Below are 15,006 nucleotides of genomic sequence, written 5' to 3'. Positions count from 1 at the left end.
ACTCAAGGTGAGGGGATCCAGAACCAATTAGCCTCAGTGATTTATGATTATTACCGTGCCTAGCTACTTGCCCTACCCCCATTACTTCATTACTATACGATGTTTATTCTGAGTTGGTATCCAAACAACTTGTTAAAAATAGTGATCAAGCAGAAGTTGCACTTGACGATTTTTTTTTCTTTCTTTTTTTTAAGTCCTCGATTTATTTTATCAGATTAACCAAAACCACCTTCATAATCGTTTATATGTTATTCTGAGTTGGTATCCAAACAACTTGTTAAAAATAGTGATCAAGCAGAAGTTGCACTTGACGATTTTTTTTTCTTTCTTTTTTTTTAAGTCCTCGATTTATCAGATTAACCAAAACCACCTTCATAATCGTTTATATGATAGTAATTATTGCCGATTCATCCGTTCACTAACAGCAACTATTATTATGTTAAGGCGGTCTCTTCTTGATCCCTTGTGTGCCACGTCCATTTTAGTTATTTAGTTGAGGACTATTGCACTAAAACAGTAACTAATGTAACTATCCTTTTCCTGATGCAGCATGAACAGCAGCTGAGGCAGCATCTCAAAGTAAGACCTTGTCACACGAAAAGCCCAATCTGAGGCTTAGGTGTAGGGGCAAACAGTCCTAAAGGATGGGTTCTACGAATCTACGAAGACCTTGTCGGTGTGAAGATGTTGAGGGTTAAGTTAAAAGTCTGGTGGCAGGTATAGTAGATAAATTAAAATTCTCCATCGGTTTTCCTTTTCCTGATGTTCTCAGATGTGACGGGGGAGTCCCCACTGTCTAGTCCCACCGCAGCCAGGAGACATAACAGTCAGGAGATTGACATGATTCATGTCACCAACGGACATGACCAGGCATTCCAGCAACAGATACTGCAGGTGAGTGGTCCATGTTTTTAGAACCATGATTCAACCCGATACTGCAGCCCGACCTCTGCATTCCAAAGTAAAAGGTTCGGTTTTGGGTGTTGACAATAGCTTGGGAGTTATTGTAAGTTCGGCCCTGAAGGGAGGCATTTCTGGTTACAATAAACGTATAAATTAGTCATATTTTTATTGCCATAGACACATTGACTGGTGTGTTATAGGAGGAATTATGGTTAGGAGTTCTGCGAATGTGTCATTGAGAACTTATTGGAGCTTTACTACGACTTTGGCCACACTTGTAACTTTCATTTCAAATAAATCACCAGGCGGGGATTGCATCAGAATTTTCGTCAATATTGTATGCAGAAATGTCTAAAGTTCCCCTTCCTAGATACAGAGATATCCATGTATCCAATCGATTTCACACCATACTGCTGAACGGCTAGTGGAATAACGTGTGGGCAAACGTGTGGGCATCAATATGTTAAACAAGATGAAATGGAAAGCATGTACGCCACTGCAAATGAAATATCGATGCATTGTAACAAGGTTTACTTAAATTAATATTTTTTAAATACAAATAAAGTATAAATATTATTCATGTTTATTTCACAGGAATGGAGGATTAGCCCAGTCTGACCCCAGCACTCCACCATACCGTCTCAACGTTCTAGGCAAATATACAGAGGAAGAATTCCCTCTCAGGAAGACAGGTAAATGCTCCACTCTCATGCGTATTTTTGCATGCGTTTACACCCTATATACAAATTTGTTTTGATTTTTTGTGAGTTCATCCAGTAGTTTTGTTTTGTTTTTTTGTTTTTTACTGTGTGAAATATGTTGATTATGTATCTTAATTTGTCCTAAAGAATGACATAATCGTGAAGACTTTACGCATTTGTAAATAACAAGAAACATCTCTCTTCTTTCCTCTCACTTCACGCTTTTTCCCCCCTTTCTCTCTCTCCCTCTTCCTACCTTCCTCCTCCTCTCCCTCTTCTCTCCCCTACCTCTCCCTTCCATCCATCCCTTTCTTTTTCTCTCTCTGCCTTTCTCACACACACAAACTTCTGTGTTTTTCTTCCTAGTAGAAACATCAAAAAATAAATAAAAAAAAATTTTTTTTTTTTTTTTTTTTTTTTTTTTTTTTTTTTTTTTGTCATCATAATATCATTCTAATATTGTTATAACTGTTATTAGTTAATTGTAGTGTTATCAGACTTATCAGTCTATTTAGACTGAAATGCAATCTGTTTCTCGCGTACAAGTATAAACCTGAGTGTTTGCCGCATACAGTATTATCAAAATTGCAATAGATTTAGCGATAAGATAAGATTAGAGATCAGACAGAATTAGTATTAGTCACTGCAGTTCAGAGACCCGTGATTATTTTTTTATCAGGGTTTTGTGTTAATGGTTTTAATTGTTATTTTATTGCTGGTCTTTGGGTCAAGTATGGCGTGGTCTTTTTCTTTGAAAAACGTGATGTCTGTCTTGTTCTTATTACCATTGAAATGGGATTAGGCCAGGGGTAGATTAATAAAAAGAACCAAAGTGAAGTCATTTACTTCTCTAATCTCTGTTATACCCACCTTCACGCTCAGACCTGATAGACTGCCGCGGTCTCTTAGATCTAGAGATCAGACAGAATTAGTATTAGTCACTGCAGTTCAGAGACCCGTGATTATTTTTTTATCAGGGTTTTGTGTTAATGGTTTTAATTGCTATTTTATTGCTGGTCTTTGGGTCAAGTATGGCGTGGTCTTTTTCTTTGAAAAACGTGATGTCTGTCTTATTCTTATTACCATTGAAATGAGATTAGGCCAGGAGTAGATCAATAAAAAGAACCAAAGTGAAGTCAATGTCATTTACTTCTCTAATCTCTGTTATACCCACCTTCACGCTCAGACCTGATAGACTGCCGCGGTCTCATAGACCTAGGTCTGTCAGACGGTCTGGGTGTCAGTGGCGGCCAAATACCCGTCACAACTTTGCTTGAATCCAGTGGTGTATATTTTGAGGTCAATTTTGGGTTAAGGGGAGTGGATGCTCCAAATCCAAATGTTACTAAATTTCGGGGCCCCAAAATATTCCTGTGGGGGTGTGACGTCAGTGGTCGAATCTAGTCATTTTTTCCTTTCGAAATTTCTCCTCTCCTGAAACTTTGCTTGAATCCAGTGGTGTATATTTTGAGGTCAATTTTGGGTTAAGGGGAGTGGATGCTCCAAATCCAAATGTTACTAAATTTCGAGGCCCTAAAATATTCCTGCGGGGGTGTGACGTCAGTGGTCGAATCTAGTCATTTTTTCCTTTCGAAATTTCTCCTCTCCTGAAGCTCGTTTCCCCTTGCCTGTACTAAACCATAGGAAATCCAAAATGGGGCGCCATAGGAATAGTTTCCGTTTCCGTAAGAAAAATACAACTTCTCTGAATTGCAAGTGACACCTTGGTAAACTAGTGTACCAGAAAGGCACTCAAGAGAATCGATCACACAACCACAGCTGGTATTAGTGGTATTGGTTGTGGTTTAACCATGACAGAGAACTGTGTTTGATGACGGAAACAGACTTATGTTATGATTGTTATCAATTTATTATCTGGCACATGGAACTTGGTTTAGTTTGGTTGTCTTGGATTTTGTTATATGAGACTCCTACCTCCCCTTCACAAGTAGGTATCGCACAATCATGATAGTGTTGCTAGTTGTTATCATGTATTTATCATTATCCTATCAAATATACGAGACCTTGTTTAGATGGCTGGGGTAAAGGGACTTTTACTATTCGGGCAGTATAAACAAGTTATATCAAGTATGCCGAGAGGCGCGCGAACGTCTACTGAGAAAAAAACAAGGGTGCCGGAAGACCAATCGAGTGACTGGGTTCCGGACCTCTAATATTGAACTCTATATCGCGAAGCTCGACACTATGATACAGCATTCCAACAACCCAAATCAGACCCAAGGGATAAAGACTTGGTTTTAGTTGTTAATCTAATCCGCGAAGTCAGCAATAAATTCAACTGGGAGTGAAACAAGATTATTGTTCAATTCTAAAATGGGAAGCATGACTAATAGAAAGTTGATTGAATTTTTAACTTGCCTACCTTTGTTTGTTCTTGGAGGAAAGGTTTATTAAGCTTTGGGGGGTTTGCTATGCCAGTATGGGATATATGGGCAATGGAATGCTAAACTTGTATCTGGTATAATTCAATTATGAACTGGATATAGTGGGTATACTTGGGAGATATAGTAGCAACATACTTTTTTACAATCAATTTTCCACCAATCAAAATCCGAGTTAAGGGATAAAGACTTGGTTTTAGTTGTTAATCTAATCCGCGAAGTCAGCAATAAATTCAACTGGGAGTGAAACAAGATTATTGTTCAACTCTAAAATGGGAAGCATGACTAATAGAAAGTTAATTGAATTTTTAACTTGCCTACCTTTGTTTGTTCTTGGAGGAAAGGTTTATTATTATTAAGCTTTGGGGGGTTTGCTATGCCAGTATGGGATATATGGGCAATGGTATGCTAAACTTGTATCTGGTATAATTCAATTATGAACTGGGAGATATAGTAGCAATATACTTTTTTACAATCAATTTTCCACCAATCAAAATCTGAGTTTTTCAAGTTTAATCAGACATACTGAATATGACGATATGTGAATGAATTTGTCCATGTAAAGCTTTTACAAAATGTTTAGCTCGGAACAACGCGAGTTTCATTGGCGAGGTTCGCAACTAATAAATTAGGTTAAGTTCTTGACAAGTTTACAGGCGAAGTTTATGGGATGGTGCCCTGTTAGGGTGTACCGTCCCTGAAGCATCGTACTGTAGAGTAAGCCTGGGAGCTAGCTTAGTATTAACTTCTGACGGAACTCTACCTGTAGATATTATTAGTCCGGTGATTAATAATTATGAGCGGGTCAGAAAGACATAAATTATAAATTTTGCATTCACGAATTTGTTATTGGCATTGAAAAGTCTTCCAGTCTAGAGGTCTAGACCGTGTTTTGAACAATTTAAATAGATTAGGACCCATTCACTTGGTTTAATATTGTTAAATGAGTCAATATGATGTTAATGCGGTTTAACAAAGCCATGTAAGGGTAACCCTTTCAACTGCTAAGGCCATGTAAGGCTTTGGGCCATCCGGCCTATTTCGGTGGGATTTCAACCCTCCTCACAAGAGAGAGGGCACTCCGAAATGGCCAGCAACTCATGTGGTGAACCACACTTATAGTTGAAATCCATATCCGGATGAAGGCCAATCCTCTTATCCTAGCCTTCCTTTAAACCTCTAATCTAAGTTCTCGTTAAATCCTCTAATCCAAATACTCGTTTAATCATCTAATCCAAGACCTCGTAAATTGTGTTGAAATCGAATCCGTGCAGAAAGTTCTGGACGGTGACTGTGTTGAAAATTGAAACCCGGAAAATAATTTTAGGCCCTATCTTGCGTTACACTACTGCCTACTTAGTTATATTCATATGTAATGTACCCTTGTATTCTAATTAAAGGAAACACAATGGGATGATGATTCATTTTATTTTCCTATGATTTTCCATCTAGTGTGGAGATGACACACTCATGCAATGTATATTGTTATACAATATGTACATTCAGTGTGATCTGTTCTATCTGGAGACAGTTGGACGTCCTACTGCTAGAGTAAAGGGACTTTTCAGTCCTATGCGAGCAGTATAAATAAATAACCATTATTATTTTCATTAAACTAGGTGTCTCAAAATTGCCCCAACCCAACCTTACAACCTGCCTCTTTCGTTCACGCTTTCCAGCGCCTTTGTGACCTCTAAATCCACACCCTCATTCCCCCCTCCACGGACTCATGGCATAGTTTTCCCCCGCCCGTCGCATCGTACTAACCCCGCGTGCAAATACTAACCCATATTTCCCTCCTCCGTGTATTTGTGCCTTAGCCTCCGAGCCTAACCTTCTGAAACAACGCCTCAAGCATCGCGTGTTCGAAACCTCGCGCGTTAGTCCACTAACCCGGCGTAGAGAGCAACGGGTTCTGGTCAAGCGAAAATCTCAGCTCACAAGTAAGTTGCCCTCACCCACTGTCTGAAAATTTAGTGGAAAGTTTACATATCCCTTCATAAAAAATCTTACATATTCTTGAGAGTTCATTACAACGGTCAGTACATTAATTGGACTTTATCATGGACACTCGTTGCTGTTTTGAAAGCACGGAAAAGGTAGAATAGCCGCGGTAGACAATAAAAATACACCGAAAAAAGACGGACTTTTCTGTGTACTTTTATCGTCTACCGCGGCTGTTCTACTACCTAACCTCTTCTGGGCTTTTAACACAGCAACGAGTGTCCATGACAAAGTAAGGAAAGTTAAAATAAGGCCAGTCTAGTTAGCTTGGAGTTAGCGCGCCTGCCTTCTAAGTGCTAGGTCTCGGGTTCGATTCCCGCCCCGGGGCGAACTTAATCTTGAACAGATAAGGCTTCATCAACTGAAAATAAACATGGCAAACGAGATTAGCACACCATTATTCTCAAAGAGGATCTCGGTGGAGAAGTTTGGAATTCTCATTTGAAAACTGCATCTAGATTGAGAAATTGGGATCTAAGTTCTAGCAGCATCTTGCAAAAAGCGTCTGAGTGCAGACCATCACCAGTTTAAGCCCGACTTACATATGCCCGATAAATCGACCAATATCCAGAACCGATAAATCCAAGTAGAGCCTTTGCAAAGGCGGATAAATTACTCTACTCTGATTGGGCCATCAAATATTGGTCAGTCTAACGGCAGGTGTAAAACAGCTTTTAATAATACAGCATAAAGATAAGGCTTTCTCCTATCCTGTCCTCCGTTCGATTTCGGGACGATGGGTAATGGGACTGAAGATCTGGTTACTCAGTCTTTAATAGGATAGGGAATTTTAGGAGAGCTGCATCATATCACATGAAATTAGTAATCTTTACGCTTTCTTATTACTGGTGCAGGGTTTTTGATGCCATTATTATTACCAATGATAGTTAGCTCTTGCTAGTAGTTGGGCCCATGGTCTTATGGAGCAATGCACCGTATTCTATTAGTACAAATGCTGTCTATTTCACATTATTTTATGCTTATAATTCAAAGCAAATAGAAGAGATTTTAGCCCCACCCTTGGGGAAACATTGCTGTTCTTTGTGATTGTTCAATTAGTAAACAAAGTCTGTGAAAATATTTCCTCAAAGGGTAAGCTTAAATCTCCCGAATTTGGTATGAATATAAGCCTAGATAAAGTATACCAACTTATGCTGTATTATTAAAACCTGTTTTACACCTGCCGTTAGACTGACCAATATTTGATGGTCCAATCAGAGTAGAGTATTTTATCCGCCTTTGCAAAGGCTCTACTTGGATTTATCGGTTCTGGATATTGGTCGACTTATCGGGCATATGTAAGTCGGGCTTAAACTGGTGATGGTCTGCACTCAGAGTACTCAGACGCTTTATGCAAGATGCTGCTAGAACTTAGATCCCAATTTCTCAATCTAGATGCAGTTTTTAAATGAGAATTCCAAACTTCTCCACCGAGATCCTCTTTGAGAATAATGGTGTGCTAATCTCGTTTGCCATGTTTATTTTCAGTTGATGCTTCTGGTAGTACCCCGGAGTCGGGACCAAATTCTCCCACCGTAGTGCTGAGTACTTCCTCTGGGGCAAATACTCCTATTGTAGAGGTAAATAAATATGATCTTCATCTTAATATCATTCAAATGAAACCGTGGCCCACAGAGTGAGTTTAAACTCGGTTTAATCTGATGAGCTGAAATTTTTAAAAATCAACCAATCAGATTGCTTAATCCGATAGTTAAACTCAAACCGAGTTTAAACTCACTTTGTGGGCCACTTTTTCGTTGAAAATGGGTGCATTTTGTCTCTACCCTAAACTCATCATCCACCTCCTCATGTTGAAAATTTCACGACACCATGATGTTACATTGTGTTGCTTAGAAACTCGTAAAAACTAAAATAGCCATTACCTAAGCCAAGACATTAACGTATGTCAGTATGACGAACTGCGATAAAATAATTATTCAAAATTTCAAACGTCATGTTAATGAACTAGGAATAGAATAGGTATGTTGTATAACCTGCCTCGGGGGTGTAGTGGTCCAGACGCTCGTCTGGTAAACAGGAAAACAGGAGGTTTTTTTCAACTTATTTATAGAAAATCTGGGATATGGGAAAAGTTTGGGATTTAGATCTAAGTTTTAATTTGACGATTTTTCATGCCAGTCCGGTTTTTGCGAATAAAAAATCTGGGAAGTGAGAAAAGTTTAGGATTTAGTCTTGATGCCACTTTTCCGCGATTTGTGAGTTGATAATCTGGGGAAGGTGATCATTTTCTTCCACAGTGGGGGAGAACACCCTGGTTGTTTGTTAGATGCCTTTGACCCATAAAGTTGAACACCTGATGGTCGTGCAGATAGAGGATAATGAAAATGTGGATTATTGACGGTATTGTCGAATTGTCCAGCCTGGTGAAATAGAGAACACGATACAATGAGCCAAATAACAGGATAATGATGATTATTGACGGTATTGTCGAATTGTCCAGCCTGGTGAAATAGAGAACACGATACAATGAGCCAAATAACAGGATAATGATGATGATGACTTTTTTTCCCCAAGTTTTAATTTGACGATTTTTCATGTCTCTCCGTCCCTCACATTTTACTAATTTTCTCTGACACGAGTTAAACTACATACGTTGGAATATTAATCACACAAGACAAATGACATGCAATTCCTAATGCGAAGTTACCACGATGGAAATTAAGGACTTTTTCAATAGTACTTTTTTGTTCGCACCTGTTTGCCAAATATAACATAGCATGCCATGTTGTAGGGATATAAATTTTGCGACATGACGTTTTTCTACATATGCATATGGGGATTTTTATGAAATTTGCAAAGTTCAACACAGAAAAAAAAATTGATCGTTGAATGTTCGGTAGAATTGAGCTTTTGCAGGTCCCTATGGGATCGGCATAGCTCCTAAACGAAACGAAGGTAGCTTTGACGAAAAATAATTTTAAATAGCCTCCAGAGCACTGAGGCAACATGGAGGATGTTACAGTGATACAGTGAAGCATAATGACTCAAGGCAACATATAACATGCTCCAAGAATATATCAATCCAATGCAAAATGTTTGTAACATGTTGCAAAGGCCTCATGTTGAAATACAAATGAAAAGTCATGTATAAAATCAATAAACCTTCCAATGAGCACAAATTGTTGTAATAGGCAGTCGTGAAACCTGCTTGCAACATGTTGCTTGCTCCAAGACCATATCAATCCAATGAATGCTTCATATTGAAATACCAATGAAAAGTCATGTATAAAATCAATAAACCTCGTGATCAAGCCTTGCTTTTACAGACGTTTAATGTTTATGAGGATACCATTTATAATAATTTATATGAAGTTTTCTTGTTCAGTTCAATATGTTGTATTGACAATAAATTCAAACTAAAAATAGTGGTTAGACTAATTAGCACACGATTAGACAAAAGTAAAAGATATAATAGAAAGAGTCAAAACAATCAAGTGGAAATGGGCAGGTCACATTGCGAGAAGATTTGACGACAGATGTTCTAAAGCAGTAAACGAATGGAGTCCTAGAGAATTAGTCTTATTGTCCTGAAAGCGAAGAGAAAAGGAAGACGATAGAAAGCCAGCTATTCCGAGAACAAACCTTATCTGTCTAGGACAAAATCCACTCCCGGTGGGAATCGAACCCGTGACATTTTTGCTTATTTGGACTACCACCTATTTGTGCTACATTTATCCTGACTAATCTACATAATTACTTGGCATCATAATCTACAAATTTCTTGAGAAGGCCGCATCTCGTAAGAGATCGATATGGCTGTATTATTATTTTGATCTCGTGTGTCTTTCAGGATGGCAAGAAGCTGGCTTCTGTGTCCGAGGCTGAAGTTAGAGCCGCTCTCACATCGAGACTAGGACTACCTTTGACAGGATCCCTAGTATCTGGGACTCTACCCTACTATCCATCATTAGCGAGTAAGTTGTTATCTTTACCATGATATAATAACGAGATATGTACAATTGTACATACCATTTGAGGACTACCTTTGACAGGATCCCTAGTATCTGGGACTCTACCCTACTATCCATCATTAGCGAGTAAGTTGTTATCTTTACCATGATATTATAACGAGATATGTACATACCATTTAATTAAACCTATAAAAGTGAGATACATTCACTCTCACACTGATCGCTCTATCTCCAGAACCTAAACACAAAAGCTCTCACGAGACTGCGGCTTAGTGATATTTAAAACTGAGACAATCTATTTCTATTTAGACAATCGATTGTGACAGTTCTAGGATCGAGTCGATCGAGCATCGCGCCAGGAAAAAAATATTCCCGATCACTCTATCTCCAGAATATTAAACCTATAAAAGTGAGATACATTCACTCTCACACTGATCGCTCTATCTCCAGAACCTAAACACAAAAGCTCTCACGAGACTGCGGTTTAGTGATATTTAAAGCTGAGACTACCTTCTATTTAGACAATCGATTGTGACAGTTCTAGGATCGAGCGTCGCGCCAGGAAAAAAAATATTCCCGATCACTCTATCTCCAGAATCTGACTGGTGTGTTATAGGAGGAATTATGGTTAGGAGTTCTGCGAATGTGTCATTGAGAACTTATTGGAGCTTTACTACGACTTTGGCCGCATGAAGGGAGGCATTTCTGGTTACAATAAACGTATAAATTAGTCATATTTTTATTGCCATAGACACATTGACTGGTGTGTTATAGGAGGTATTATGGTTAGGAGTTCTGCGAATGTGTCATTGAGAACTTATTGGAGCTTTACTACGACTTTGGCCGCGCTTGTAACTTTCATTTCAAATAAATCACCAGGCGGGGATTGCATCAGACTTTTCGTCAATATTGTATGCAGAAATGTCTAAAGTTCCCGTTCCTAGATACAGAGATATCCGTGTATCCAATCGATTTCACACCATACTGCTGAACGGCTAGTGGAATAACGTGTGGGCATCAATATGTTAAACAATCTCTTAAACTTATAAACCAGAAAGTCTTTTTAATCCCTTTTCTAAGGTGAACAGCATGATAAAAGACTTTAGAACGTCTCAGCGCATAAGTGCACATTGTATAGGTACTTTAAAATCAATAAAATTGGGGTCGAGTGGATTGAAACACATCACAAGCCTTCAGGCACACTCCGTTTGTTAAGGGTCTAGGTTTTCCTTGCCCTTGGGATCAATTTAATTAGAAGAAACCATTAATTTACGGATAAAAATTTGTAATGTTTTTATTGGAGCGGAGAAGTACATTAACTCTCTCACGAGCCTCCCCCTAAAACAGAAGTCCTGGTCGAAAGTACAAGCACATCAGAGAAGCACTTTTATTTTTGGCGATCTAATACTTCGTAACATAATCGTATGTCGTAGGTTAGGTTAGAGGTTCCCACGCCCTCAAATTGTTTGTGCACCATATGGGACTTTGAATGAACCTGATCTCCGTCTGTATATTATTACATTTATTACCCTACCCTTGTTTATAAATTATGTTTGTTTACTTTCTTTGGAGACAAATCTGTGATTTTAGTGTACGGTTCCCATGCGGCTATTTTTAGCTTGTGTTGTTTAGGATGTTGTTCACTTGTTAAGGATCAAAATTGGGGACTTCAGTGGCAGTTTCATTTTCAAGTTCGTTCCGAGAGGGTCCGCGGAGGTTTAACGTTGTGACAAGTGTTTTGTGGGACTTGTTGATCCTATCTTTCATTTTCTTTACGTAGTTTTCAAAAAGCTGTCCAAGTCGCGTTTTAGAGCTTTCATAAAGTTTCGAGATCCCTTGTTTCATTGCTATTGGTGTCGCCTGAATTCGTTTCTCCTGAAAGTTGTGTTTTATGAGGATATTTTGGAAGACTCTGTGCTACTAAACCTAGTTTTTTCTTACCCGAAAATACTTTTTATGCCTCTCCGAAACTTGAAGAAACTCTCTGAGTGTTATCATCTTATTTGAATCCTTTTTGGGTGTCGCCTGAATTCGTTTCTCCTGAAAGTTGTGTTTTATGAGGATATTTTGGAAGACTCTGTGCTACTAAACCTAGTTTTTTCTTAAATACTTTTATGCCTCTCCGAAACTTGAAGAAACTCTCTGAGTGTTAATCACCTTATTTGAATCTTTTTTCCGAAGACTTTGCTGCTTTTCAATGCTGCCTTTAGGTTTGTAAATACACCCATGGTTTTCTTTTATAATTTACATGTTTGGTTCTGAAGTGGTTTGGTTTTGGTGGTTCTGAATTGGACGGTGATGTAAGATTGACAGTTTCCTAGGTTCTTGTAGATGGGGGTACTTATCATGAATTGTCTGTGTCAGAATAATTGACCACTCCTTCTATATTTCCAATAGGAAAAACGCGTGTCAATATCGACCTGCCTAAGCTTTTAATCACTGTCACGCATCGATCAAATCGCGTTCTTATAAAGCCACGCCACATACCTTTACTGTTCCTAGATAGCAGTCCAAGATCTGTTCCCTTTGCCGGAGATCTCTTATCCCAAGCCAAGTTAAATGGGATCTTTATCTCAAATGCTAGGGCATAGGATGTAAGGCAAATACATTTAGGATCAGTAGGTATTTGTGCCATAGGCGTGTAACCTGCCCCAGTATAGAGAATTTATTTGGTACTCGAGGTGAGGGGATCCAGAACCAATTAGCCTCAGTGATTTATGATTATTACCGTGCCTAGCTACTTGCCCTACCTCCATTACTTCATTACTATACGATGTTTATTCTGAGTTGGTATCCAAACAACTTGTTAAAAATAGTGATCAAGCAGAAGTTGCACTTGACGATTTTTTTTTCTTTCTTTTTTTTAAGTCCTCGATTTATTTTATCAGATTAACCAAAACCACCTTCATAATCGTTTATATGATGGTAATTATTGCCGATTCATCCGTTCACTAACAGCAACTATTATTATGTTAAGGCGGTCTCTTCTTGATCCCTTGTGTGCCACGTCCATTTTAGTTATTTAGTTGAGGACTATTGCACTAAAACAGTAACTAATGTAACTATCCTTTTCCTGATGTTCTCAGATGTGACGGGGGAGTCCCCACTGTCTAGTCCCACCGCAGCCAGGAGACATAACAGTCAGGAGATTGACATGATTCATGTCACCAACGGACATGACCAGGCATTCCAGCAACAGATACTGCAGGTGAGTGGTCCATGTTTTTAGAACCATGATTCAACCCGATACTGCAGCCCGACCTCTGCATTCCAAAGTAAAAGGTTCGGTTTTGGGTGTTGACAATAGCTTGGGAGTTATTGTAAGTTCGGCCCTGAAGGGAGGCATTTCTGGTTACAATAAACGTATAAATTAGTCATATTTTTATTGCCATAGACACATTGACTGGTGTGTTATAGGAGGTATTATGGTTAGGAGTTCTGCGAATGTGTCATTGAGAACTTATTGGAGCTTTACTACGACTTTGGCCACACTTGTAACTTTCATTTCAAATAAATCACCAGGCGGGGATTGCATCAGAATTTTCGTCAATATTGTATGCAGAAATGTCTAAAGTTCCCGTTCCTAGATACAGAGATATCCGTGTATCCAATCGATTTCACACCATACTGCTGAACGGCTAGTGGAATAACGTGTGGGCATCAATATGTTAAACAATCTCTTAAACTTATAAACCAGAAAGTCTTTTTAATCCCTTTTCTAAGGTGAACAGCATGATAAAAGACTTTAGAACGTCTCAGCATTTGCGTTTTGCGTTTTAGCGGACAGGTAATTTGGGTAATCTAGATTCCTTGTCCATGCCTGTTCCTTGGTCCCACATATATTTTCAACCCGTTGAGCAAGCACATCGCTTCCTTGTTGCACCGTGCTAATATAGCACCACCAAGCCAATCACAGTAAAGGCTTGGTTCTTGATTAAATTTGTAGATCATATTAATTAACATTGAAATAGCGACCTTTACTTGTGTTGAGAATGCCCACACTGTTTTTACCTCTAGATATAGGTAAATCGAAACTCTCGATAATTCGAAATAATAGTCAGGTCCCTCCAATTTCGAATTATCGAGAGTCGACTGGTTCCTTGGTCCCACATATATTTTCAACCCGTTGAGCAAGCACATCGCTTCCTTGTTGCACCGTGCTAATATAGCACCACCAAGCCAATCACAGTAAAGGCTTGGTTCTTGATTAAATTTGTAGATCATATTAATTAACATTGAAATAGCGACCTTTACTTGTGTTGAGAATGCCCACACTGTTTTTACCTCTAGATAAGCTAACAGATATTGCGGCCTCTCCTCATACCAGGGCGAAATCAATTGATTGCACGACCTTAGAAAGCACGCTAAAAGACCGTATACAGTTTCAAAGGTGGAAGTTCAATGTCCCCAAATTGCCTCGATTTATTCACTCCACTTTTGCATTGCACTGGGGACACACTTCTATAAATTAGATCAACTAACGCCTCCGCTATCCCTAAAGGAGTTACACCTCTGATCTCTTCATAAATTTATCTACCGTAGTTAACACAGTAGAATAGAGAGAGTTGTTTTGAATTATTGACGTATCCTGAGGGGACTGGACCTTTTGCCCCATATCGTCAAAACTGCAAAGAAGATAAGGCTTTCTCCTATCCTGTCCTCCGTTCGATTTCGGGACGATGGGTAATGGGACTGAAGATCTGGTTACTCAGTCTTTAGGGGTAAAGGGACTTTTACTATTCGGGCAGTATAAACAAGTTATATCAAGTATGCCGAGAGGCGCGCGAACGTCTACTGAGAAAAAAAAACAAGGGTGCCGGAAGATCAATCGAGTGACTGGGTTCCGGACCTCTAATATTGAACTCTATATCGCGAAGCTCGACACAGAAGAACTGACGAGATCTCCTTGCCTCAAGGCAGTCGAAACCTTGCAGAAAACTATTGCCATACAGGTACGTGTCTAGAAATCGCTCGAATAAGAGAGTGTGGGCGTGGGTTCAAATCAGCTAAGGCGTGTGTAAGTGCCTTGCTAGGTGACGCCCCGCCCCCTCCGAGTCAGGAAGA

The 15,006-nt window shown here is 39.1% G+C and overlaps 1 protein-coding gene across 1 annotated transcript in view; it reads left to right on the top strand.

Moving 5' to 3' along the window:
- The first annotated feature begins 919 nt into the window (after window positions 1–919).
- The window catches only part of LOC103523301 (histone deacetylase 4-like), a 31,484-nt gene continuing 17,397 nt past the window's right edge, over window positions 920–15,006 (top strand). The window contains exons 1-6 of the mRNA XM_026832885.1: window positions 920–1,006; window positions 1,469–1,595; window positions 5,827–5,949; window positions 7,499–7,646; window positions 9,740–9,945; window positions 13,029–13,150. Coding sequence (XP_026688686.1) covers window positions 920–1,006; window positions 1,469–1,595; window positions 5,827–5,949; window positions 7,499–7,646; window positions 9,740–9,945; window positions 13,029–13,150 — 813 coding nt within the window. The remainder of the gene's footprint in view (window positions 1,007–1,468; window positions 1,596–5,826; window positions 5,950–7,498; window positions 7,647–9,739; window positions 9,946–13,028; window positions 13,151–15,006) is intronic.

Source organism: Diaphorina citri, unplaced genomic scaffold (genome assembly GCF_000475195.1).
Source record: "Diaphorina citri unplaced genomic scaffold, Diaci psyllid genome assembly version 1.1 scaffold83, whole genome shotgun sequence".
Taxonomy (NCBI): domain Eukaryota; kingdom Metazoa; phylum Arthropoda; class Insecta; order Hemiptera; family Psyllidae; genus Diaphorina; species Diaphorina citri.
Note: the sequence above shows the minus strand (reverse complement) of the source record. Positions and strands in the feature narration are given on the sequence as shown.